The following is a 27,938-nucleotide window of genomic DNA, read 5'->3' as shown; positions in this document are numbered from 1 at the left end:
GTGGATGGTGGAGGAGAGCTGTCGGAGAATGTAGTGTGGATGGTGGAGGAGAGCTGTCGGAGAATGTAGTGTGGATGGTGGAGGAGAGCTGTCAGAGAATGTAGTGTGGATGGTGGAGGAGAGCTGTGGGAGAATGTAGTGTGGATGGTGGAGGAGATCTGTCGGAGAATGTAGTGTGGATGGTGGAGGAGATCTGTCAGAGAATGTAGTGTGGATGGTGGAGGAGATCTGTCGGAGAATGTAGTGTGGATGGTGGAGGAGAGCTGTCGGAGAATGTAGTGTGGATGGTGGAGGAGATCTGTCGGAGAATGTAGTGTGGATGGTGGAGGAGATCTGTCGGAGAATGTAGTGTGGATGATGGAGGAGAGCTGTCGGAGAATGTAGTGTGGATGGTGGAGGAGAGCTGTCGGAGAATGTAGTGTGGATGGTGGAGGAGATCTGTCGGAGAATGTAGTGTGGATGGTGGAGGAGAGCTGTCGGAGAATGTAGTGTGGATGGTGGAGGAGAGCTGTCGGAGAATGTAGTGTGGATGGTGGAGGAGAGCTGTCGGAGAATGTAGTGTGGATGGTGGAGGAGATCTGTCGGAGAATGTAGTGTGGATGGTGGAGGAGATCTGTCGGAGAATGTAGTGTGGATGGTGGAGGAGATCTGTCGGAGAATGTAGTGTGGATGGTGGAGGAGAGCTGTCGGAGAATGTAGTGTGGATGGTGGAGGAGATCTGTCGGAGAATGTAGTGTGGATGGTGGAGGAGATCTGTCGGAGAATGTAGTGTGGATGATGGAGGAGAGCTGTCGGAGAATGTAGTGTGGATGGTGGAGGAGAGCTGTCGGAGAATGTAGTGTGGATGGTGGAGGAGATCTGTTGGAGAATGTAGTGTGGATGGTGGAGGAGAGCTGTCGGAGAATGTAGTGTGGATGGTGGAGGAGATCTGTCGGAGAATGTAGTGTGGATGGTGGAGGAGATCTGTCGGAGAATGTAGTGTGGATGGTGGAGGAGATCTGTCGGAGAATGTAGTGTGGATGGTGGGAGGAGAGCTGTCGGAGAATGTTGTGTGGATGGTGGAGGAGATCTGTCGGAGAATGTAGTGTGGATGGTGGAGGAGATCTGTCGGAGAATGTAGTGTGGATGGTGGAGGAGAGCTGTCGGAGAATGTAGTGTGGATGGTGGAGGAGAGCTGTCGGAGAATGTAGTGTGGATGGTGGAGGAGATCTGTCGGAGAATGTAGTGTGGATGGTGGAGGAGAGCTGTCGGAGAATGTAGTGTGGATGGTGGAGGAGATCTGTCGGAGAATGTAGTGTGGATGGTGGAGGAGATCTGTCGGAGAATGTAGTGTGGATGGTGGAGGAGATCTGCCGGAGAATGTAGTGTGGATGGTGGGAGGAGATCTGTCGGAGAATGTAGTGTGGATGGTGGGAGGAGATCTGTCGGAGAATGTAGTGTGGATGGTGGAGGAGAGCTGTCGGAGAATGTTGTGTGGATGGTGGAGGAGATCTGTCGGAGAATGTAGTGTGGATGGTGGAGGAGATCTGTCGGAGAATGTAGTGTGGATGGTGGGAGGAGAGCTGTCGGAGAATGTTGTGTGGATGGTGGAGGAGATCTGTCGGAGAATGTAGTGTGGATGGTGGAGGAGATCTGTCGGAGAATGCAGTGTGGATGGTGGAGGAGAGCTGTTGGAGAATGTAGTGTGGATGGTGGAGGAGAGCTGTCGGAGAATGTAGTGTGGATGGTGGAGGAGATCTGTCGGAGAATGTTGTGTGGATGGTGGAGGAGAGCTGTCGGAGAATGTAGTGTGGATGGTGGGGGAGATCTGTCGGAGAATGTAGTGTGGATGGTGGGAGGAGATCTGTCGGAGAATGCAGTGTGGATGGTGGAGGAGAGCTGTTGGAGAATGTAGTGTGGATGGTGGAGGAGAGCTGTCGGAGAATGTAGTGTGGATGGTGGGAGGAGATCTGTCGGAGAATGTAGTGTGGATGGTGGAGGAGAGCTGTCGGAGAATGTAGTGTGGATGGTGGAGGAGATCTGTTGGAGAATGTAGTGTGGATGGTGGGAGGAGTTCTGTCGGAGAATGTAGTGTGGATGTTGGAGGAGATCTGTCGGAGAATGTAGTGTGGATGGTGGAGGAGATCTGTCGGAGAATGTAGTGTGGATGGTGGAGGAGATATGTCGGAGAATGTAGTGTGGATGGTGGAGGAGATCTGTCGGAGAATGTAGTGTGGATGGTGGGAGGAGATCTGTCGGAGAATGTAGTGTGGATGGTGGAGGAGAACTGTCGGAGAATGTAGTGTGGATGGTGGAGGAGATCTGTCGGAGAATGTAGTGTGGATGGTGGAGGAGAGCTGTTGGAGAATGTAGTGTGGATGGGGGAGGAGATCTGTCGGAGAATGTAGTGTGGATGGTGGAGGAGATCTGTCGGAGAATGTAGTGTTGATGGTGGAGGAGATCTGTCGGGGAATGTAGTGTGGATGGTGGAGGAGATATGTCGGAGAATGTAGTGTGGATGGTGGAGGAGATCTGTCGGAGAATGCAGTGTGGATGGTGGAGGAGATATGTCCGAGAATGTAATGTGGATGGTGGAGGAGATCTGTCGGAGAATGCAGTGTGGATGGTGGAGGAGATATGTCGGAGAATGTAGTGTGGATGGTGGAGGAGATCTGTCGGAGAATGCAGTGTGGATGGTGGAGGAGAGCTGTTGGAGAATGTAGTGTGGATGGTGGAGGAGAGCTGTCGGAGAATGTAGTGTGGATGGTGGAGGAGATCTGTCGGAGAATGTTGTGTGGATGGTGGAGGAGAGCTGTCGGAGAATGTAGTGTGGATGGTGGGGGAGATCTGTCGGAGAATGTAGTGTGGATGGTGGAAGGAGATCTGTCGGAGAATGCAGTGTGGATGGTGGAGGAGAGCTGTTGGAGAATGTAGTGTGGATGGTGGAGGAGAGCTGTCGGAGAATGTAGTGTGGATGGTGGGAGGAGATCTGTCGGAGAATGTAGTGTGGATGGTGGAGGAGAGCTGTCGGAGAATGTAGTGTGGATGGTGGAGGAGATCTGTTGGAGAATGTAGTGTGGATGGTGGGAGGAGTTCTGTCGGAGAATGTAGTGTGGATGTTGGAGGAGATCTGTCGGAGAATGTAGTGTGGATGGGGGAGGAGATCTGTCGGAGAATGTAGTGTGGATGGTGGAGGAGATCTGTCGGAGAATGTAGTGTGGATGGTGGAGGAGATATGTCGGAGAATGTAGTGTGGATGGTGGAGGAGATCTGTCGGAGAATGTAGTGTGGATGGTGGAGGAGATCTGTCGGAGAATGTAGTGTGGATGGTGGAGGAGATATGTCGGAGAATGCAGTGTGGATGGTGGAGGAGATATGTCGGAGAATGTAATGTGGATGGTGGAGGAGATATGTCGGAGAATGCAGTGTGGATGGTGGAGGAGATATGTCGGAGAATGTAGTGTGGATGGTGGAGGAGATATGTCGGAGAATGTAATGTGGATGGTGGAGGAGATATGTCGGAGAATGTAGTGTGGATGGTGGAGGAGATCTGTCGGAGAATGTAGTGTGGATGGTGGAGGAGATCTGTCGGAGAATGTAGTGTGGATGGTGGGAGGAGATCTGTCGGAGAATGTAGTGTGGATGGTGGAGGAGATATGTCGGAGAATGTAGTGTGGATGGTGGAGGAGATCTGTCGGAGAATGTAGTGTGGATGGTGGAGGAGATATGTCGGAGAATGTAGTGTGGATGGTGGAGGAGATATGTCGGAGAATGTAGTGTGGATGGTGGAGGAGATCTTTCGGAGAATGTAGTGTGGATGGTGGAGGAGAACTGTCAGAGAATTTAGAATGGATGGTGGAGGAGATCTGTCGGAGAATGTAGTGTGAATGGTAGGGCGTTGATCTTGATTAAGCTCATGATCTGAGTGTGAAAGGCGTCAACAGCTTGTCCTGATTTGCTTCTCTGTCTGTGAGGACAATACATTTTTTTTTTCATTGCTTATGCTTTTACAAAGGAAATGTTTGAAACGCTACAGTACACTTTTCTATGGATCTACAAGTCCAGAGAACATAAAATAACCACCTATGGTGAATGAAAAAGCCAATAACTTTTGCAAAGTATGTAAAAAATGTTTTTCCTTGGTTGACTTTTAACTTGCACAAGAACATGGAAGAATGTTTTCAAAGTGTTCAGAAACAACGGAGGCGGCAGTCTTTATATTCACCCCAAGATGGCGATCTCACCAATTGTAAGTGGTACGCATAGACAGGAAATGAGGTATGGTACAGACAGGAAGTAATATTAAAAGCAGGAAGTGAGGTAAGGAATAAAAACAATGGTTACTGGTGAAGTAGCAGGAAGTAGAGCGGAGACATTGCTGGAACTGAGGAGGTGATAAGATATTATTTTATATTTACTTCCAATTGCAACCCCTTCCCAACCTCTCCCCAGTGTGTCGGTCCTCTTCCTCCATATTTGTGATGCCTTTAACCATTGATTGTGTCCGTCCTCTTCCTCTATATACATGTGATGTATGTTTATCTCTGACAAATGCTGCTACACACTTATGATATACAATTTCTGTACACCAAACTCCAACGCCCTCTATGAATACAGAAATATGACAAACTCAAACCCTCTATAGAGATTTCCTTCTGGGAAAATATACTGCACTCCACCTGGTAGGACATCCAGATCACATTAATAAAATATCCTATACAGGTTCCCCGACCCTCCTTCAACCTCCATTGACCACCACTACTCTGCTCTTTCAGGGTAATCCACCTACCTATCTAAGCACTGCTTGGGTGTCACATACACCTCTATCTCCTTCCCTCCTCTTCCTCTTTCCATAGAAGTCCTCAAAGGCCTTCAGGTGATCCCTTGAAGCTCATCTCTTCAGGAAAGCTCATATTATTATTATTCTACAGGATTTATATGGCGCCAACAGTTTACACAGCTCTTTACAATTTAAAAGGGAGACAGTACAGTTACAATACAATAAAATCCAAAACGGTTAAGAGAGCCCTGCTCAAAAGAGCCCACAATCTAATAGGGTGGAACAAGTGGTACAAATGGTTGTAACTGTGCGGGATTATCTGATGGAAGGGGTAACAGATAAGTTGGAGGGGTGTTAGACTTCCCTGATGAGATGAGTTTTCAGGAATTGGCTGGACGCAGCCAAGGTAGACGATAAGCTGGACAGATTGGGGTAGTGAGATCCAGAGAATGGAAGAGACTCTGGAGAAGTCCTACATCATCGTTTTTGCAATTACGTCTCGCCCTTAAATACTGGCTATATGGTATAGACCTGATAAGGGACTCGGGATGAAAACTGGAGGCATGAAGAATATTATTCCCCGCCGTAGTTTTGCGATACAGACTGCTGCTGAGTGTACCATTGTTGTTCCTAGAAACTGAAACATCGAGGAACGGGATGGTATTGACATCCGAGGACCAATATTTTCGACACGGAGGAATCTTTTGAAATGACTTTCTGTTCCCAGGGAACCTCTGCTAAACATTAATATAAATAAATATAAATATATATATATATATATATATATATATATATATATATATATATATATATATATATATATATATATATAAATATTTTTTTTTTTTCAAAAAGTTTTTATTTAGCATATCAAAAAATAGACATACAAGACATCGGGTAGGTGTTACAGCAAGTATATTCAGCAATGAATTCCACAGCGATCCAGACATTAGTGTAATCATCAGCAGTCCATAGCCATAGTTTTCTGGCTCTCCAACCCTCTCTCACTTTGATAAATTTGCTTTTATAAAACCGTAGAAAGCCATCAGTTCAACCCCCCCCCCCCCCCCCAACTTTCCCCTTAGAAGGAACCATTCCTCCCTATTCCATGAAGGGCATGACCCTCTACCCCACCCCACCCCAGGGATTTCAACATTCCGTTTTTGAAAGCCACTGGCAATGGGATATAAAAACTTTACCTATCCTACTACACCCTTCTAACTTCAATGTTCATATTTTCCGGTGTCCTCGTATTCTCACCCTCTAGCTCAACTCTGCCAATGGAATTACACTCTTATGTACTTCCAGAACTCAATGTCCTTCTTCCTCCAGTTCTTGGAGTCCACCCATCTAAACCATACCTTTCTAAATTTCTTGGGGGCACCCCTGGCCTTATACGTCATTTTATAAAAAAGTACATCCGCGTTTGCTACGCTAACCCACATCCCTACTGTCAGCTGTTGTCCATAAATCCATTTCCGGGCTATAAGTTTCCTTACTCCAAAGTATAGGATCCTAAGGAACAGTTTAGTGTATACATTCATCTCCTCCTGGTCAAAGACCCCCAGGAGGCAACATAGGGCAGAGCATATATTAGGTAGTCCAAAGTTATCAGAAATAAATTCAGTTACTTGAGACCACAGTGGTCTTATATTAGGGCATTCCCACACCATATGGATGAAAGTTCCTTCCGCCCCCATACATTTATGACAGACTGCAGATTCCCTCCTACGCATTCGGTGTAGTCTATTTGGCGTGTAGTACATCTGGTGAAGGTATCGAAGTTGAATCATCTTATCCTGGAAGAGATGACAGATACAAGACCGGTATCGAGAGCCTCTTGCCACAGTTCCTAAGACAGCTCCGGGACAACAGTCACCCACCGTGCTCTGGCCTTGGACAATAAATCTGGGTTCCCAGGACTCACTTTCCTATAGTATCTAGTAATTCATTTAGATGGATCCGGTGTCAATCAGAACCTTATCCGGCTCCATATTCTGTACATGAAGCTCACCATTCCCAAACTGAGCGCCTGCTGCATGACGCAGCTGAGCATAGCGGAAATGCCACGTCCTGGGTATTCCAAATTGTTCCCTCAATTGTGTAAAAGTTGAACTGGATGGACTTGTGTCTTTTTTCAACCTGACTAACTATGTAACTATGTAACTATGGACAATCCATTGTCCTGGCATATATGATGTAAATATTTTATCCCATATTTTGCCCATATCTATCCATCTGTTAATTAAAAAAACTCCTCCGAGGATTTATTACACCACGAAGGGTTATTTGGGGATAGCCATAAGGCTCCATCCCTTCTCCATTGGGAAGAGAGATGGAATATTTTTCCAGGAAGCGCCAGAACTGACCAAACCTTCCTCTCTGGGATCATGTTCCTGTACACCATATTTAGTAGGGCTTTTTTGCGAGGTGGAAACAGCTGCTTCCAATAAAGTAGTGGCATTAGGTGTCTGGGGAAAAAGTCACCATTGTAGAAAGGACAATTGTGAAGCAAAAAAATAGGAGCGCAGGTCTGGGAGGACCATCCCCTCCCATTGTAATTGGTCATTTTAGAACTGCTAGAGAGACTCTGGGGGCGCGCGATCCCCACAGGAATCCCACAATAATGGAGTCAATGGTTCTGAAAATCCGTAGTGTAGCAAAGCCCGGGGAGTTCAAGAGGATATAAAGAAATTTAGGGAGAAAAATCATCTTAAACAAATTTATTCGTCCCATCAATGTGATTGGTAAATTCTGCCATTTCTGTACCTTCTCTCTAAAAGTCCTGACAATTGGTGACAGATTAGTCTCCAGAAACCGTGAGATAGGGAACGTAACCACAATCCCTAAATATTTGAAAGAAGTTGACGACAAGTGAGCGGTGCCGGGAATTCTGGGACATTATCCAGTAACAGACAAGGGATGTGTCTGGATGGTGACTGTATCATTGTGTGTGTCAGGTTCCTATAAGGTGTCAGGATGTCACTGTCTATTTCTCCATGGAGGAGTGGGAGTATTTAGAAGGACACAAGGATCTCTACAAGGACGTCATGATGGACAATCAGCCGCCCCTCACATCACCGGGTAAGAGGAGACTTTATTGTAAATGAGAGAGCAGTACGGAGGCTCCACCTAGATCCCCCCATCATCTGATAAACACATAGAAACAATGTATTCAGTCAGTGTGTGTGTTTCCTACAGATGGATCCAGTAATGGGAACCCACCAGAGAGATGTCCCCGTCCTCTGTATTCCCGGGATTCCACACAGGAAGATCACACCATCCCCCACCATCATCAGGTAGGTGGGACTGTATTCTAACCATGAGAGGACATTTTATGAAATTCCTGGTTCCTTCCTTTGTACAAATGTATTCTGTTATCTTGGGGGTTTAGAGTGAAGAACTGAAAAACATTAAAGTTGAGGTTAAAGAGGAAGAAGAAGAGAGGTTGGTGAGTGGAGATCAGCAGTCTATGGAGGAGGGTTGTCCTCTGGATTCCCACAATTCTACACAGGAAGCTCACCAATATACAGAGAATGGTAGACCAGGAGATCAGGTAGATGGGACTGGGATCAAAGAACTAAAAAATAATTCTATAATGCCGCGTCCACACGACCGGACTTTTTGAGGGACTAGGTCCGACGGACATTTTCGACGGAGTTCTGACAGAGTTCTGACGGACTTTCCGAATGAACGGACTTGGCCACACACAATCACACCAAAGTCCGACGGATTCGAACGTGATGACGTACGACCGGACTAGAATAAGGAAGTTCATAGCCAGTAGCCAATAGCTGCCCTCGTGTCGGGTTTTTGTCCGTCGGACTAACATACACACGAGCGGATTTCTCGGTAGGAACTGGGTCCGGCAGAGTTCCGGCTGAAAAATTTGAAACATGTTCCATTTCTAAAGTCTGTCGGATTTTTGCAAATCAAAAGTCCGCTGCAGCCCACACACGATCGAATGGTCCGCCGGAATCGTTCCGTCTGACCTTTTGATGTCGAACAGTCCGGTCGCGTGTACGCGGCATTAGAGAACATTCTCCTCTGTCATCTCTTATTATTGGCAGCAGTGTTTCCAGAAGTTATATTGTACCATCTCTGGAATTTAGAATGAAGAACGGAAAGACGTCAAAGTTGAGATTAAAGAAGAAGAAGAAGGAGAGAGGTTGGTGAGTGGAGATCAGCAGTCTATGGAGGAGGGGGAGATGATTATGGGAAGTAAACTGGAGGAATCTTCTCTACATGAGGACACAAGTAAGTCATAAACACTAATTGCAGAAGAATTTCCTTTTTTTAATTTACTTCTTTGCGTTTAAAGAATTAATTTGACATAATTTCATATGTTGAAAAGGACAAATGTTCTTGGAGCTTACCCCAAAAAATTTTAAATGTAAACCCGCTGTTTAGATGCAGGTCCACCTAGATCCCCCATCATCTGATAAACACATAGAAACAATGTATTCAGTCAGTGTGTGTGTTTCCTACAGATGGATCCAGTAATGGGAACCCACCAGAGAGATGTCCCCGTCCTCTGTATTCCCGGGATCCCACACAGGAAGGTCACACCATCCCTCACCATCATCAGGTAGGTAGGACTGTATTCTAACCATGAGAGGACATTCATGGTTCCTTCCTTTGTACAAATGTATTCTGTTATCTTTGGGGTTTAGAGTGAAGAACTGAAAGACATTAAAGTTGAGGTTAAAGAGGAAGAAGAAGAGAGGTTGGTGAGTGGAGATCAGCAGTCTATGGAGGAGGGAGGTCCTCTGGATTCCCAGAATTCTACGCAGGAAGATCACCAATATACAGAGAATGGTAGATCAGGAGATCAGGTAGATGGGACTGGGCACAAAGAACTAAAAAATAATTCTGTAAGAGGACATTCTTCTATGTCATCTCTTATTATTGCCAGCAGTGTTTCCAGATGTTATATTTTATCATCTCTGGTAATTCAGAATGAAGAACGGAAAGACATCAACGTTGAGGTTAAAAAGGAAGAAGAAGAAGAGAGGTTGGTGAGTGGAGATCAGCAGTCTATGGAGGAGGAGGAGATGATTATGGGAAGTAAACCAGAGGAATCTTCTCTACTTCTCAACACAAGTAAGTAATAAACACTAATTGCAGAAGCATTTCCTTTTTTTAATTGACTTCTTTGCGTTTAACCACATCAATACCGGGCACTTTCACCCCCTTACTTCCCAGGCCAATTTTCAGTTTTCAGCGCTCTCGCATTTTCAATGACAATTGCGCGGTCATGCTACGTTGTACCCCAATGAAATTTTTATCATTTTGTTCGCACAAATAGAGCTTTCTTCTGGTGGTATTTATTCACGACTCCGTTTTTTATTTTTTGCGATAAAAGCGAAAAAAAAAGAGCGGAAATTTTGAAAAAAAAACCAATATCTTTCTATTTTAACCACTTCCCGACCAGCGCACGACGATGTACGTCGACAGAATGGCAGAATGGCACGGGCAGGCATATTGGCGTACAGGTACATCCAATATTCGATGCCGCCCTGCCATCGGGAGCGCGCCGCCGGCGGCGCGCTCCCGCGCTGGTCGGGACCCCCGTGAGTCCGGTCGCGGGACCCGCGGACTCGATCGCCGCGGGCATCCCCGCGATCGTCTCACGGAGCGGCCGAATAGAGCAAATGCTGTGTAAACAACATTTGTCTATTCTGCCTAGCAACTAGTGACGCTGATCTCTGCTCCATGTGATTGGAGCAGAGATCAGTGTACACTAAATGAAAGCCCAACCCCCCCACAGTTAGTAACACTCCCCTAGGAACACTTAACCCCTACACTGCCACCCACTGGTTAACCCTTTCACTGCCAGTGTCATTTACACAGGAATCACTGCATTTATATAGCAGTGATTACTGTATAAATGACAATGGTCCCAAAAATGTGTCAAAAATGTCCGATGGGTCCCCCACAATGTCACAGTCACAATAAAAATCGCTGATCGCCGCCATTACTAGTAAAAAAAAAAAAATAAAAAAAAAAAATTATTAATAAAAATGCTATAAAACTATCCCTATTTTGTAAACGCTATAACTTTTGCGCAAACCAATCAATAATCGCTTATTGCGATTTTTTTTTTACCAAAAATATGTAGAAGAATACGTATCGGCCTAAACTGAGGGAAAAAAATGTTTTTTTATATATTTTTGGGGGATATTTATTATAACAAAAAGTAAAAAATAACGCTCTATTTTTGTTTATAGCGCAAAAAATAAAAACCGCAGGGGTGATCAAATACCACCAAAAGAAAGCTCTATTTGTGGGAAAAAAAGGACGTCAATTTTGTTTGGGAGCCACGTCGCACGACCGCGCAATTGTCAGTTAAAGCGACGCAGTGCCGAATCGCAAAAAGTGGTCTGGTCTTTGACCAGCAAATTGGTCCGGTCTGAAAGTGGTTAAAAGAAATCCCAAAAGAATCAAATTTTGTCATAAATTTAAGCCAAAATGTATTCTGCTACATGTCTTTGGTAAAAAAAAAATCCCGTTAAGTGTATAATAATTGGTTCCTGTGATCATGGACATATGTACGCAGATGATCAGGTACAGATGTGTGCAGGTGATCACGGATATATGTGTGCAGATGATCATTAGGACATATGATGTTACTGTTACATATGTGGGGGACAGGTCTTTTTACTGTGTGGGGACACTGGTGGGCTGGTGATTAGTGTGTAAAAAAAAAAAAAAAACCTGTAAAAACAGCTCATACTCACTGATCACCGGCCGGCTGCAGCGATTCGCTCTCCTCTCCTCACTGACAACTTCTGTGTGAGGAGAGGAGAGCCGATTGCCTCTAGCAACCGGCTCTCCATTTACATCACATGACGGCTGTGAATGGACACGGCCGTCTTATGATCAGGAGAGCCAATCCAAGAGAGGTCCTGCCGATCGGAGATGCGCCGTGTCCGGGTGACACAAGCGCATCGGGAATGGGCCACTGCGTGGGCACGTGCGCGATCCCCCTCCTTCTGGGGGAAGTTCCTAAACAACCACTTAGGAGGAAGAAGCACCCACCCCGCCGTATAGATGCAATGGCCGGTGAGATGTGATTAAAGAATGAATTTTATTTAATTTCATGGAGTTGAAAAAGACAAATGTTCTTGGAATTCACCCCAAAAATGTTTAATCTAAACCTGCTGTTTAGACGCAGACGGAGGAATGAAATCTATATCAAGTTTCGCCCAATTTTCCAACAGGAATGAAATAATTCCATCCTGTTCCCGGAAAAGTTAGATAAGATAATTTCACAGATTGACATTCTACTATTTTTATTTCCTACAAATACTAGTAGCTGTAGAAACCCTCAATATCATGGGGTGTTCAACCTGGGGTAGGCAGGATGAGCAGACAGCTAGCTGTTGTCATAATCCCGGTATTTAACATCAAAATCATGACTTGCATTCCTATATCTAGTAATTTGACCATGTCTGCTCTAGGTCCATCTCCATTCTTCAGTATGTTGTCACACTTTCAAGAATTGAGGTGGAGGAAGGTCCATCTTCATTCTTCAGTAGGTTGTCAGGCTTCCAAGAATTGAGGTGGAGGAAGGTCCATCTTCATTCTTCAGTATGTTGTCACACTTCCAAGAGTTGAGGTGGAGGAAGGTCCATCTTCATTCTTCAGTAGGTTGTCAGGCTTCCAAGAATTGAGGTGGAGGAAGGTCCATCTTCATTCTTCAGTAGGTTGTCACATTTCCAAGAATTGAAGTGAAGGAGGGTCCATCTCCATTCTTCAGAATGTTGTCACGCTTCGAAGAATTGAAGTGGAGGAAGGTCCATCTCCATTCTTCAGTAAGTTGTCACACTTCGAAGAATTGAAGTGAAGGAGGGTCCATCTCCATTCTTCAGTAGGTTGTCAGGCTTCCAAGAATTGAGGCGGAGGACGGTCCATCTCCATTCTTCAGTATGTTGTCCCATTTCCAAGAATTGAGGTGAGGGAAGGTCCATCTCCATTCTTCAGAATGTTCTCACACTTCGAAGAATTGAAGTGGAGGAAGGCCCATCTTCATTCTTCAGTAGGTTGTCACGCTTCCAAGAATTGAGGTGGAGGAAGGTCCATCTCCATTCTTCAGTATGGTGTCACGCTTCCAAGAATTGAGGCGGAGGAAGGTCCATCTCCATTCTTCAGAATGTTGTCACACTTCGAAGAATTGAAGTGGAGGAAGGTCCATCTCCATTCTTCAGTAGGTTGTCAGGCTTCCAAGAATTGAGGTGGAGGAAGGTCCATCTCCATTCTTCAGTAGGTTGTCACACTTCCAAGAGTTGAGGTGGAGGAAAGTCCATCTTCATTCTTCAGTAGGTTGTCAGGCTTCCAAGAATTGAGGTGGAGGAAGGTCCAGCTTTATTCTTCAGTAGGTTGTCACGCTTCCAAGAATTGAGGCAGAGGAAGGTCCATCTTCATTCTTCAGTAGGTTGTCAGGCTTCCATGAGTTGAGGTGGAGGAAGCTCCATCTCCATTCTTCAGTATGTTGTCACACTTCCAAGAATTTAGGTGAAGGAAGGTCCATCTTCAGTAGGTTGTCACGCTTCCAAGAATTGAGGTGGAGGAAGGTCCATCTCCATTCTTCAGTAACAATGCCACCAATGCACAATCAATATTACAGTGTGATTTGGGTGTACTGTATCCTTTTATCTCCCAAAAGTAAGTACACCCCTCACGTTTTTGTGAATATTTTCTTCTCTCTTTTCATGTGACAACACTGAAGAAATGACACTTGTCTACAATGTAAAGTAGTGAGTGTACAGCTTGTATAACAGTGTAAATTTGCCGCCCCCTCAAAATAACGCAACACACAGCCAATAATGTCTAAACCGGATACTGTACGTTACATTTTTTTCTGCTTTGATTGCACCCAGTTCCATGCCGGAGCTCTGAGAAACTGTTGAATGCTCTACCAACATAATGTATGAGACGTCTGACACGTATTCAAAACTTGGTTTCCCGCAGATGGACTCTATCTATGGAAGTCTACTGAGGGACATCTCGTTGTATCTCAAGGTTATATTGCCGAAGATAATGGAATTGTACGATATTTCGCCAAAGTAAATCCCTCCAATAGTGAGGAACCTCCACAGAAATCGAATGTTGATATTCAGGATGCCCATCTCAGATCTCACAGTGTGCCTACACCGACAGATCCAGGAGTGGACCCGTTATCATGCTCCGAGTGCGGGAAATGCTTCGTTTACAGAAGACACCTTCTTCAACACCAGAAACTTCACGTCGGCGATCGTCATTCATGTTCAGAGTGCGGAAAATGTTTTACTGAGCAAAAACTGCTCCTCAGGCACCAGAAAATTCACACAGGGGAGCGTCCTTTTTCATGTTCAGAGTGCGGAAAAGCTTTCAATCTGAAAAACACACTGGTTAGACACAAGAGAATTCACACGGGTGTGCGTCCTTATTCATGTTCAGAGTGCGGGAAATCTTTCATTGAGAAAGATAAACTTGCTATACACCAGAGAATTCACACGGGTGAGCGCCCTTATCCGTGTCCAGAGTGCGGGAAAGCTTTCATTGAAAAAAGAGACCTCATTAAACACCAGAGAATTCACACGGGGGAGCGTCCTTATTTATGTTCAGAGTGCGGGAAACGTTTCAGTCAGAAATCAGACCTTCTTAAACACCAGAGAATTCACACGGGTGAACGTCCGTTCTCGTGTTCAGAGTGTGGGAAATGTTATATTGAGAAAGCAAAACTTCTTGCTCACCAGAAACTTCACACGGGCGATTGCCCTTATTCATGTTCGGAGTGCGGAAAATGTTTTACTGATCAAAAACTGCTCCACAGGCACCAGAAAATTCATACAGGGGAGCGTCCTTTTTCATGTTCAGAGTGTGGAAAAGGTTTCATTATGAAAAACGCACTGGTTAGACACCAGAAAATTCACACGGGCGAGCGTCCTTATTCGTGTCCAGAGTGCGGGAAAGCTTTCATTGAAAAAAGAGACCTTCTTAAACACCAGAGAATTCACACGGGCGAGAGTCCTCATTTGTGTTCAGAGTGCGGAAAACGTTTCATTCAGAAATCAGACCTTCTTAAACACCAGCGAATTCACACGGGCGAGTGTCCTCATTTATGTTCAGAGTGCGGGAAATGTTTCATTCAAAAATCAGACCTCCTTCGACACCAGAAACTTCACACGGGCGATCGCCCTTATTCATGTTCAGTGTGCGGAAAATGTTTTACTGAGAAAAAAGTGCTCCTCACGCACCAGAAAATTCATACAGGGGAGCGTCCTTTTCCATGTTCAGAGTGCGGAAAATGTTTCATTCTGAAAAATTCACTGGTTAGACACCAGAGAATTCACACGGGGGAGCGTCCTTATTCGTGTCCAGAGTGCGGGAAATCTTTCATTGAGAAAAATAAACTTGTTTTACACCAGAGAATTCACAGCGGGGAGCGTCCGTTCTCGTGTTCAGAGTGTGGGAAATCTTTCATTCAAAAAAGAGACCTTCTTAAACACCAGACAAGTCACACGGGGGAGCGTCCTTATTCGTGTCCAGAGTGCGGGAAATGTTTCCGTCACAAGAAATCACTTACTGCGCACCAGAGAATTCACACTGGTGAACAGCCTTTTTCATGTTCAGAGTGCGGGAATTGTTTTGCTGAGAAGAAAACACTTCTCGCACCCAGAGAAAACACAGTGGTGAGCCTCCCTTCTCATGTTTAAAATGAGGGAAGTGTTACACGGAGAAGACGAAACTTCTTGCACACCAGAAAAATTCACACGGGTGAAAGTCCCTATTTATGTTCAGAGTGCGGGAAACATTTCATTCAGAAATCAGACCTTCTTAACCACTTGCTTACTGGGCACTTAAACCCCCCCCCCCCCCCCCCCCCCCCTCCTGCCCAGACCAATTTTCAGCTTTCAGCGCTGATGCACTTTGAATGACAATTGCGCGGGCATACAACACTGTACCCAAATGAAATTTTTATCATTTTTTTCCCACAAATAGAGCTTTCTTTTGGTGGTATTTAGTTACAGCTCGGAGTTTTATTTTTTGCTAAACAAACAAAAAAAGATGCAAAATAAAAAAAAATTTAAAATCACGTTTAATAGTTTGTTATAAAATTTTGCAAACGGGTCATTTTTCTCCTTCCTTGAAATGTGCTGATGAGGTGGCACTGGTGGGCACTGATAGGCTGCACTGGTGGGCACTGATAGGCACAGTTAAGGTGGCACCGATAGGCACAGATAAGGCAGTACTGATGGGCACAGATAAGATGGCATGGATGGGTGGCATGGATGGGCACAGATAGGTACTACTGATAGATGGGACTGATGGGCACTGATAGGTGGCACTGATGGGCACTGGTAGATGAGACTGATGGGCACGGATATGTGGCATATGAGGTGCAGCACTGTTGTTGAGGCAGATTGTGGGCACTGATGGGTGGCACTATGGGCACTAATGGGTGGCAATATGGGCACTAAGGGGTGGTACTGATGGGTGGCACTTTTACTTTATTTAGGTGGCACGGGCAGGTGGGCACTAATGACTTGGCCGTGACTGAAGTCCTTCTCATGGCCGCCGGTGATCGGCTGACAGCACGAGGAGGAAAAATAGCCGATTACCGGCTGTTGTGATCACATGATCAGCTGTCATTGGCTGACAGCTGATCACGTGGTAAGGGGTCGGGATCGACCTCTTGCTCCGAGCTGTGATCAGGCGAGTCTTGTAGACTCGCTGATAACAGAGCGCGCCGCGCGCGCCCCTCAGGGGGCACGCAGGCCGCTCGTGCACGGCACGACGTCAATAGACATCGTCCCGGCAAAGGGTCTCAAGCGGTTAAACACCAGAGAATTCACATGGGCAAGCGCCGTTTCTTATGTTCAGAGTGTGGGAAATGTTTCATTCGCAAGCAAGCACTTACTACGCACCAGAAAATTCACACCGGTGAGCATCCTTTTTCATGTTCAGAGTGTGGGAAATGTTTCACTGAAAAATGTGATGATATTACACACCGGAGGAGTCCTACCACTGAGGGTCAGATTTTCTCCTAGTGAGAAATTCTTAGTTATAACCACATCACAGGAAGCACCTCCATGGTTAACAGAGGACAGAATTAAAATTAGACTTGGGAAACTTGGCATTAAAAAAATTCCGGGACCAGATGGCTTGCACCCGAGGGTACTTAGGGAACTCAGTCAAGTAATTGCCAGACCATTGTTCTTAATTTTTACTGACAGTATACTGACTGGAATGGTACCAGCTGATTGGAGAAAAGCCAATGTAGCACAATATTTAAAAAGGGCCCAAAATACATCCCTGGGAATTACAGACCAGTTAGCCTAACATCAATAGTATGTAAACTCTTGGAGGGGATGATAAGGGACTATATACAAGTTTTTAGTAATGACAACGGTATCATTAGCAGTAGTCAGAATGGATTCATGAAGAATTGTTCTTGCCAAACCAATCTACTAACCTTCTATGAGGAGGTGAGTTGCCATCTAGGTAAAGGAAGGCCCGTAGACGTGGTGTATCTAGATAAAGGAAGGCCCGTAGACGTGGTGTATCTTGGATTTGCAAAAGCATTTGACACAGTTCCCCATAAACGTTTACTGTACAAAATAAGGTCCGTTGGCATGGACCATAGGGTGAGCACATGGATTGAAAATTGGCTACAAGGGTGAGTTCAGAGGGTGGTGATAAATGGGGAGTACTCGGTTTGGCAAGAACGATTCTTCATGAATCCATGCTGATTACTGCTAATGATACCTTTCTCATTACTAAAATCTTGTATATAGTCCCTTATCATCCCCCTCCAAGAGTTTACATACTATTGATGTTAGGCTAACTGGTCTGTAATTCCCAGGGATGTATTTTGGGCCCTTTTTAAATATTGGTGCTACATTGGCTTTTCTCCAATCAGTTGGTACCATTCCAGTCAGTAGACTGTCAGTAAAAATTAGGAACAATGGTCTGGCAATTACTTTTAATGAGTTCCTTAAGTACCCTCGGGTGCAAGCCATCTGGTCCCGGTGATTTGTTAATGTTAAGTTTCCCAAGTCTAATTTGAATTCTGTCCTCTGTTAACCATGGAGGTGCTTCCTGTGATGTGTCATGAGGATAAACACTGCAGTTTTGGTTACTGAAGCCCTGGATTCCCTCGTGAAGACTGAGAAGAATAAATTCAATACCTTCACCATCTCCCCATCCTTTGTAACCAGATGTCCTTCCTCATTCTTTATGGGACCAATAGGGTCTGTCCTCCCTTTTTTACTGTTTACATACTTAAAGAATTTCATGGGATTTTTTTTTGTTCTCCTCCGCTATGTGTCTTTCATGTTCTATCCTAGCCATCCTTATTGCACCCTTACATTTCTTGTTGCATTCTTTATAAATTCTGAATGCTGATGATGACCCTTCAACCATTGTATTTTTTGAAGGCCTTTTCTTTTGCTTTTATATACATTTTTACATTTGAGTTAAGCCATCCAGGACTTTTGCTCGCTCTTTTAAATTTATTATCCAATGGTCCGCATTGGCTAATGCCCTTATTTAATATGCTCTTAAAACAATCCCATCTCTCCTCCGCGTTCTTTGTTGCTAAGATTTTATCCCAATTTATGCCTTGTAGCAAGGTTCGTAGTTTAGGGAAATTGGCTCTTTTGAAATTCAGTGTCTTTGTATTCCCCTTATGTTTGTGTGATTTATACCGAAGCCACTTCAGAAGCGATCACTGCCCTGTGATCACTGTTATCTAAATTGCCCCGTATTTCCACATCCGTGATCAGGTCTGTATTGTTGGTAATCAGTAGATCCAGTAACGCTTTATTTCTAGTTGGTGCGTCTACCATCTGACCCATAAAATTGTCCTGCAAGATATTTAGGAAATGGCGAGCCTTCGGTGAATGGGTGGTTCCCTCAGCCCAGTCTATGTCTGGATAATTAAAATCCCCCCTTATGATAACACTTCCCATCCTTGCTGCTAATCCAAATTGTGATAGGAAATCCGCCTCCCCCTCCTCCCTCAGGTTAGGGGGCCTATAGCATACTCCCGGTATTTTCCCCTCTGGATGCTCTACCCATAAGGATTCCACCTGCTCCCTATCTCCCTTTGTGATGTCATCTCTCACGTTCACTTGTACATTATTCTCGATATATAGGCATACCCCTCCCCCCTTTTTACCCTCTCTATCCTTGCGATAAAGGGTATACCCTTGAATGGTTGCCAGCCAATCATGAGAGCTGTTGAACCAGGTCTCTGAAATTCCCACAAAATCCAAATCCTCCTCGTACCACAGTATCTCTAGTTCACCCATCTCGTCCGCCAGGCTCCTGGCATTGGTGAACATTTCAATTTACAAATACCGTACTGGTGACCCCACAATAGGGATACAAAATTTTCGCGGATGGGAGTTTAACAAGACACATGGCCACTCATTAAAATTAGAAGAAAAGAGGTTTAACCTTAAACTACGTAGAGGGTTCTTTACTGTAAGAGCGGCAAGGATGTGGAATTCTCTTCCTGGTGTCAGCTGGGGGGCATCGATTGTTTCAAGAAACTATTAGATAAGCACCTGAACGACCGCAACATGCAGAGATATACAATGTAATACTGACATATAATCACAATATATTTTTACATTCTGCTATAAAACCTAACCAATAAAAAAAAATTAAAAAATCTAATTTCTTCATCAATTTAGGCTAATATGTATTCTGTTACATATTTTTGGTAAAAAAAAAATCCAATAATCGTATATTGATTGGTTTGCATCTACAAATTATGGAAAATATTTATGGATTTTTTATTTATTTTTTTTACTAGTAATTGCGGCGACCAGCATCTTAGAGGACTGCAATATTGCGGTGGACAAATCAGACACTAACTGACACTGTTTTGGAAACCAGCGACACTAATAGAGTAAGCAGTGCTAAAAATATGCACTGTCACTGGAGTTAACATCGGGGGCAATCAAAGGGTTAAAATGGAAGTAAAGCTGGTTTGTTAACAAATGGCTGACAGGCAGGGTATTTATGACAGAAGAGACCCTATTGGTCTCTTCTGTCATAAATGCATCCTTCTGTCTGTCAGCTGTCATGTTTGTTGAGCCACGCATGCGCAGCTCAGCTCAGCAAACATTTACGGTCCCGATCCGTGCTGCGGCAAATGAGAGTCCTGTGCGCATGCGAGGCTCAGCGAACATTTACGGCCCCCGATCCGTGCCACAGTAAATGGAACAGCTGGATCGTTCCCAGCGTTGCGCTGAAGGACACCATAGGACAGGTAATTCATACTAGCACATTATGCCATAACCTACCTGCACCCAGCAAGCTTATAACTTCCAGTAGTGAGCCTTTTCTCTCTTTTTTTTTTTTTTAAGCCCGTGGTGTATAAAACTCCACCCTCCACACAAAAATATCCCCCAGGGTGTTAGGCTCCAGACAGGGACTGGGGTACTTTCACATGGTCCATCTGGCCAAAGCCAGACAGACCCCGTTCTCTAGAAGGTCTGCCAAAACAGACCCACCCAAGTACTTGGTGGGGGTCCCCCAATGAGAGGGGGCACACAAACCCAGAAGTCCATGTCCACCCCTCCTAGGACTTTCAGGCAGGCCCAAGGACCTACACCAGTGATGGCAAACCTTGGCACCCGAGATGTTTTGGAACTACATTTCCCATGATGCTCAGCTACACTGCAGAGTGTTAGAGCATCATGGGAAATGTAGTTCCAAAACATCTGGGGTGCCAAGTTTCACCCCCACTGACCTACACCCTACTCATCAAACATGAAACAAAGTGTACATACCCAACAACCAACAAAGTGCCATTGTGTGGTACAACAGCCAGCCTTCCAGCCAGGAATAAGAATTCCTCTGGTCCCAGCCAAAAGGCCCGGCTCAAGAGGCAGGTGCGAAAAAAGTGTGATGGTGCGGTGACCTTGGTGCCGTAACACAAAGTGACCCCCACTCACAGTGAGATTTTGGGCACATACACCACAATCTTTTTTCGGGACCCGGCCTTCCGCCAGAGCCTCTCCATCCTCACCAGGCGCACCCTTCCGGCTTTCGCGCGGGGGGGGGGGCTAACACCGGAACACCTTCTTTCTTACAGAAGAGAGTGGGATGGATTCTGTATTCCAAATCAAAAGTGAATAGTCTAGGGCCAGGGTCTCCAAAGTACGGCCCGTTAGGGCGTTTTTTGTCCGGCCCGCAGTTACAATCGGCGGCCTCACTGCGGGGACGGACTCTGCTCGAGTTGCGGGAGAGCAGCACAGGATGTACTTGCACAGCAGTAATAAACACACCGATCTATGGGGGGTATTAGAAGGCGGTGATACAAGTGTAGGGGGACTCTGACGAGGGACACAAGTGTGGGGGAGACTAAGATGGGGACACAAGTGTGCAGGGGGGCTCTGGTGAGGACATAAGTGTGCAGGGGGCTCTGATGGGGGACACAAGTATGAGGGGGACTCTGATGGAGGACACAAGTGTGCAGGGGGGGTCTGGTGAGGACATAAGTTTGCAGGGGGCCCTGATGGGAACACAAGTGTGGAGGGAGGACTCTGATGAAGGCCAAAAGTGTGGAGGGGGCTATGGTGAGGACATAAGTGTGCAGGGGGGCCCTGATGGGGACACAAGTGTGCAGGGGGCCCCTTTTGAGGACATATACGTGTGCAGAGGGGCTCTGGTGAGGACATATGTGTGCAGAGGGGCTCTGGTGACGACATATGTGTGAAGGAGGGCATGATGGGGGGCACAAGTGTTGAGTGGGACTCTGAGGGACAAAAGTGTGGCGGGGGACTCTGATGAGGGACAAAGGTGTAGGGGGGGCGCTGATGGGGATACAAGTGTGTGGGGGGGCCACGAGTATGAGGAGGACTCTGAAGGGGGACACAAGTGTGCAGGGGGGCTCTGATGGGGGACACAAGTGTGGAGGGGGCTCTGGTGAGGACATATGTGTGCCAGGGGGGTTTGATGGGGGCACAAGTGTGTAGGGGGTCCTGATGGGGACACAAGTGTGGAGGGACTCTGAGGATACAAGTGTGCAGGGGGGATTTGGTGAGGACATAAGTGTGTAGGGGGGGCTCTGGTGAGGACATAAGTGTGCAGGGGGGTCTAATGGGGGACATAAGTGTTCAGGAGGTCTCTGATGGGGGCACAAGTGTGGAGGGGGCTCTGACAGGGGGACACATATGTGAAGAGGGGGCTCTGATGGGGACACAGATGTAAGGCCTCATGCACACTTAATTTTTGGCCCTGGTGCATGAGAAGCTGGCATTTAGGTGCGGGCGGAGGATAAAGGTGCACCATCCAGCCTCGCTCATAGCAGCCTTTTTTTAAAGTCTATTCTATTTCATGATTGAGGATTCGTTTATATATAACTTTTTTTTTTCGGCCCACGAATATCTGTAAAATATATGATGTGGCCCTCAAAGTAAAAAGTTTGGAGACCCCTGCTCTAGGGTGACATTGCTTCCTCCATAGAATAAATACAGTGAGTGAATGATGGTTATAGGTCTCACAAGATTAATTTATAGGACTATGGTCCTTTAAAAAAAAAAAATTGCTGCCTTGGTACATTTCACACAGACTGAAATATAGAACCAAACTGTTGTTATACATGAAAAAAATGGCAATATCTGGGGAAGACAATCAGAACATGTATATGAATCCAGTGAATATATAGAGAAAATGGTCTTTAAACACTTAAGGACCAGGCCTCTTTTTAAGATTTGGTGTTTACATGTTTAAAACAGTTTTTTTATTTTTTGCTAGGAAATTACTTAGAACCCCAAAACTTTTTATATTGTTTTTTTTTTTTTAACACCCTAGAGAATAAAATGGCGGTCATTGAAATACTTTTTTTCACACCGTATTTGCGCAGCGGTCTTAGAAGCGCACTTTTTTTGGAAAAAATTCACTTTATTGAATAAAAAAACAAGACAACAGTAAAATTAGCCCAATTCTTTTTTTTTTATATTGTGAAAGATAATGGTACGCCGAGTAAATTGATACCCAACATGTCACGCTTCAAAATTGCGCCCGCTCGTGGAATGGCGTCAAACTTTTAGCCTCAAAAATCTCCATAAGCGACACTTAAAAAATTCTACAGGTTGCATTTTTTGCGTTACAGAGGAGTTCTAGGGCTAGAATTATTGCTCTCGCGCTACCGATCACGGTGATACCTCACATGTGTGGTTTGACCACCGTTTTCATATGCGGGCGCTACTCACGTATGCGCTAGCTTCTGTGCGCAAGCTCATCGTGACGGAGTGTTTTTAAAAAAACTTTTTTTTTTTTTTTATTGATTTTATTTATTTTTACACTGTTTTAAAAAAAAAAAAAATGGATCACTTTTATTCCTATTAAAAGGAATGTAAACATCCCTTGTAATAGAAAAAAGCATGACAGGTCCTCTTAAATATGAGATCTGGGGGGTCAAAAAGTCCTCAGATCTCATATTTGGACTAAAATGCAAAAAAAAAAAAAAAGAAAAAATGACATTTAAAAAAAATATACCTTTTAAGAGGTATGGGCGGAAGTGACGTTTTGACGTCGCTTCCACCCTCCTATGGTATAGAGACGAGTGGGGGCCATCTTAGCCTTACTCATCTCCATACCCAGCTAGAGAAATGACCCGATTGCCTCCGCCGCTACCGACGGCTCCGGTAAACGCCGGAAGGTGCGGGAGGGCGGTGGGAGGGGGGTGGCACCTCACCCGCCGCCGATAGCAGTGATCTCGCAGTGAATCCGCCGTGGAGACCACCGTTATCGTACAGCCGACCGGCACCTGAAGAGATGGATATCTCGGTGGTGGCAGCAGCTGCTGCCGTTACGGAGATATCCCTCTTCAAAAATAGGACGTACATCGTCGTGCGCTGGTCGGTAAGTGGTTAATGAAGAAAAGAGGAGAGCCGGGCATAGAATGCCGTATGGATGGTAGAGGAAAGCTGTCGTGTGGATGGTGGAGGAGAGCTGTCGGAGAATGTTTTGTGTGGATGGTGGAGGAGATCTGTCGGAGAATGTTTTGTGTGGATGGTGGAGGAGATCTGTCGGAGAATGTATTGTGGATGAAGGGAGGAGAGCTGTCGGAGAATGTAGTGTGGATGTTGGAGGAGATCTGTCGGAGAATGTAGTGTGGATGGTGGAGGAGAGCTGTCGGAGAATGTAGTGTGGATGGTGGGAGGACATGTGTTGGAGAATGTAGTATGGATGGTGGAGAAGATCTGTCTGAGAATGTAGTGTGGATGGTGGAGGAGATCTGTTGGAGAATGTAGTGTGGATGGTGGAGGAGAGCTGTCGGAGAATGTAGTGTGGATGGTGGAGGAGATCTGTCGGAGAATGTAGTGTGGATGGTGGGAGGAGATCTGTTGGAAAATGCAGTGTGGATGGTGGGAGGACATGTGTTGGAGAATGTAGTATGGATGGTGGAGAAGATCTGTCTGAGAATGTAGTGTGGATGGTGGAGGAGATCTGTCGGAGAATGTAGTGTGGATGGTGGAGGAGATCTGTCGGAGAATGTAGTGTGGATGGTGGGAGGAGAGCTGTCGGAGAATGTAGTGTGGTTAGTGGAGGAGATCTGTCGGAGAATGTAGTGTGGATGGTGGAGGAGATCTGTCGGAGAATGTAGTGTGGATGGTGGGAGGAGATCTGTCTGAGAATGTAGTGTGGATGGTGGAGGAGATCTGTCGGAGAATGTAGTGTGGATGGTGGGAGGAGAGCAGTCAGAGAATGTAGTGTGGATGGTGGAGGAGATCTGTCGGAGAATGTAGTGTGGAGGGTGGAGGAGATCTGTCGGAGAATGTAGTGTGGATGGTGGGAGGAGATCTGTCGGGGAATGTAGTGTGGATGGTGGGAGGAGAGCTGTCGGAGAATGTAGTGTGGATGGTGGGAGGAGATCTGTCGGGGAATGCAGTGTGGATGGTGGAGGAGAGCTGTCGGGGAATGTAGTGTGGATGGTGGAGGAGAGCTGTCGGAGAATGTAGTGTGGATGGTGGAGGAGAGCTGTTGGAGAATGTAGTGTGGATGGTGAAGGAGAGATGTCGGAGAATGCAGTGTGGATGGTGGAAGGAGAACTGTTGGAGAATGTAGTGTGGATGGTGGAGGAGATCTGTCGGAGAATGTAGTGTGGAGGGTGGAGGAGATCTGTCGGAGAATGTAGTGTGGATGGTGGGAGGAGATCTGTCGGGGAATGTAGTGTGGATGGTGGGAGGAGAGCTGTCAGAGAATGTAGTGTGGATGGTGGAGGAGATCTGTCGGAGAATGCAGTGTGGATGGTGGGAGGAGATCTGTCGGGGAATGTAGTGTGGATGGTGGAGGAGAGCTGTCGGAGAATGTAGTGTGGATGGTGGAGGAGAGCTGTTGGAGAATGTAGTGTGGATGGTGAAGGAGAGATGTCGGAGAATGCAGTGTGGATGGTGGAAGGAGAACTGTTGGAGAATGTAGTGTGGATGGTGGAGGAGATCTGTCGGAGAATGTAGTGTGGATGGTGGAGGAGAGATGTCGGAGAATGCAGTGTGGATGGTGGAAGGAGAGATGTCGGAGAATGCAGTGTGGATGGTGGAAGGAGAACTGTTGGAGAATGTAGTGTGGATGGTGGAGGAGAGCTGTCGGAGAATGTAGTGTGGATGGTGGAGGAGAGCTGTCGGAGAATGTAGTGTGGATGGTGGAGGAGAGCTGTCAGGGAATGTAGTGTGGATGGTGGAGGAGATCTGTCGGAGAATGTAGTGTGGATGGTGGGAGGAGAGCTGTCAGAGAATGTAGTGTGGATGATGGAGGAGAGCTGTCGGAGAATGTAGTGTGGATGGTGGAGGAGAGATGTCGGAGAATGCAGTGTGGATGGTGGAAGGAGAGCTGTCGGAGAATGCAATGTTGATCGTGGAAGGAGAACTGTCGGAGAATGTAGTGTGGATGATGGAGGAGAGCTGTCGGAGAATGTAGTGTGGAGGGTGGAGGAGATCTGTCGGAGAATGTAGTGTGGATGGTGGGAGAAGATCTGTCGGGGAATGTAGTGTGGATGGTGGGAGGAGAGCTGTCTGAGAATGTAGTGTGGATGGTGGAGGAGAGCTGTCGGAGAATGTAGTATGGATGGTGGAGGAGATCTGTCGGAGAATGCAGTGTGGATGGTGGGAGGAGATCTGTCGGGGAATGTAGTGTGGATGGTGGAGGAGAGCTGTCGGAGAATGTAGTGTGGATGGTGGAGGAGAGCTGTTGGAGAATGTAGTGTGGATGGTGAAGGAGAGATGTCGGAGAATGCAGTGTGGATGGTGGAAGGAGAACTGTTGGAGAATGTAGTGTGGATGGTGGAGGAGATCTGTCGGAGAATGTAGTGTGGAGGGTGGAGGAGATCTGTCGGAGAATGTAGTGTGGATGGTGGGAGGAGATCTGTCGGGGAATGTAGTGTGGATGGTGGGAGGAGAGCTGTCAGAGAATGTAGTGTGGATGGTGGAGGAGATCTGTCGGAGAATGCAGTGTGGATGGTGGGAGGAGATCTGTCGGGGAATGTAGTGTGGATGGTGGAGGAGAGCTGTCGGAGAATGTAGTGTGGATGGTGGAGGAGAGCTGTTGGAGAATGTAGTGTGGATGGTGAAGGAGAGATGTCGGAGAATGCAGTGTGGATGGTGGAAGGAGAACTGTTGGAGAATGTAGTGTGGATGGTGGAGGAGATCTGTCGGAGAATGTAGTGTGGATGGTGGAGGAGAGATGTCGGAGAATGCAGTGTGGATGGTGGAAGGAGAGATGTCGGAGAATGCAGTGTGGATGGTGGAAGGAGAACTGTTGGAGAATGTAGTGTGGATGGTGGAGGAGAGCTGTCGGAGAATGTAGTGTGGATGGTGGAGGAGAGCTGTCAGGGAATGTAGTGTGGATGGTGGAGGAGATCTGTCGGAGAATGTAGTGTGGATGGTGGGAGGAGAGCTGTCAGAGAATGTAGTGTGGATGATGGAGGAGAGCTGTCGGAGAATGTAGTGTGGATGGTGGAGGAGAGATGTCGGAGAATGCAGTGTGGATGGTGGAAGGAGAGCTGTCGGAGAATGCAATGTTGATCGTGGAAGGAGAACTGTCGGAGAATGTAGTGTGGATGATGGAGGAGAGCTGTCGGAGAATGTAGTGTGGAGGGTGGAGGAGATCTGTCGGAGAATGTAGTGTGGATGGTGGGAGAAGATCTGTCGGGGAATGTAGTGTGGATGGTGGGAGGAGAGCTGTCTGAGAATGTAGTGTGGATGGTGGAGGAGAGCTGTCGGAGAATGTAGTATGGATGGTGGAGGAGATCTGTCGGAGAATGCAGTGTGGATGGTGGGAGGAGATCTGTCGGGGAATGTAGTGTGGATGGTGGAGGAGAGCTGTCGGAGAATGTAGTGTGGATGGTGGAGGAGAGCTGTTGGAGAATGTAGTGTGGATGGTGAAGGAGAGATGTCGGAGAATGCAGTGTGGATGGTGGAAGGAGAACTGTTGGAGAATGTAGTGTGGATGGTGGAGGAGATCTGTCGGAGAATGTAGTGTGGAGGGTGGAGGAGATCTGTCGGAGAATGTAGTGTGGATGGTGGGAGGAGAACTGTTGGAGAATGTAGTGTGGATGGTGGAGGAGATCTGTCGGAGAATGTAGTGTGGAGGGTGGAAGGAGAACTGTTGGAGAATGTAGTGTGGATGGTGGAGGAGATCTGTCGGAGAATGTAGTGTGGAGGGTGGAGGAGATCTGTCGGAGAATGTAGTGTGGATGGTGGGAGGAGAGCTGTCGGGGAATGTAGTGTGGATGGTGGGAGGAGAGCTGTCGGAGAATGTAGTGTGGATGGTGGAGGAGATCTGTCGGAGAATGTAGTGTGGATGGTGGAGGAGATCTGTCGGAGAATGTAGTGTGGATGGTGGAGGAGATCTGTCGGAGAATGTAGTGTGGATGGTGGAGGAGATCTGTCGGAGAATGTAGTGTGGATGGTGGAGGAGATCTGTCGGAGAATGCAGTGTGGATGGTGGGAGGAGATCTGTCGGGGAATGTAGTGTGGATGGTGGAGGAGAGCTGTCGGAGAATGTAGTGTGGATGGTGGAGGAGAGCTGTTGGAGAATGTAGTGTGGATGGTGAAGGAGAGATGTCGGAGAATGCAGTGTGGATGGTGGAAGGAGAACTGTTGGAGAATGTAGTGGGGATGGTGGAGGAGATCTGTCGGAGAATGTAGTGTGGATGGTGGAGGAGATCTGTCGG

General features: G+C 46.4%; 2 protein-coding genes across 2 annotated transcripts in view; both read left to right on the top strand.

Annotated features, from left to right (window-relative positions):
- The window catches only part of LOC143955396 (uncharacterized), a 98,774-nt gene that overhangs the window by 21,019 nt on the left and 49,817 nt on the right, over positions 1–27,938 (top strand). Inside the window, exons 9-10 of the mRNA XM_077465452.1 lie at positions 6,521–6,585; positions 16,628–16,777. Of these exons, the coding sequence (XP_077321578.1) occupies positions 6,521–6,585; positions 16,628–16,777 (215 nt within the window). The remainder of the gene's footprint in view (positions 1–6,520; positions 6,586–16,627; positions 16,778–27,938) is intronic.
- On the top strand, positions 4,273–15,840 carry LOC143955571 (uncharacterized). Its single transcript, XM_077465648.1, has 9 exons — positions 4,273–4,371; positions 7,720–7,843; positions 7,961–8,058; positions 8,154–8,315; positions 8,872–9,016; positions 9,250–9,347; positions 9,433–9,594; positions 9,718–9,862; positions 13,733–15,840. The coding sequence occupies exons 2-9, from the start codon at positions 7,759–7,761 to the stop codon at positions 15,457–15,459; spliced, it is 2,622 nt and encodes an 873-aa protein (XP_077321774.1). The 5' UTR covers positions 4,273–4,371; positions 7,720–7,758; the 3' UTR covers positions 15,460–15,840.

The sequence above is a fragment of the Lithobates pipiens genome, unplaced genomic scaffold (assembly GCF_037356315.1).
Source record: "Lithobates pipiens isolate NorthernLeopardFrog02 unplaced genomic scaffold, aLitPip1_a1.2 Scaffold_35, whole genome shotgun sequence".
In the NCBI taxonomy this organism is placed as follows: Eukaryota; Metazoa; Chordata; class Amphibia; order Anura; family Ranidae; genus Lithobates; species Lithobates pipiens.
The sequence above is the reverse complement of the archived record's forward strand: the minus strand, read 5'-3'. Positions and strand labels throughout refer to the sequence as shown.

What these genes read in the sequence shown, in the direction of transcription:
- LOC143955571 (XM_077465648.1), top strand. Translation starts at nt 7,759, where the DNA reads ATGGAGGAGTGGGAGTATTTAGAAGGACACAAGGATCTCTACAAGGAC. An exon ending in GCCGCCCCTCACATCACCGG is followed by an intron (nt 7,844 to 7,960) that starts GTAAGAGGAGAC and finishes TGTTTCCTACAG; the next exon opens with ATGGATCCAGTAATGGGAAC. An exon ending in CCATCCCTCACCATCATCAG is followed by an intron (nt 9,348 to 9,432) that starts GTAGGTAGGACT and finishes TTTGGGGTTTAG; the next exon opens with AGTGAAGAACTGAAAGACAT.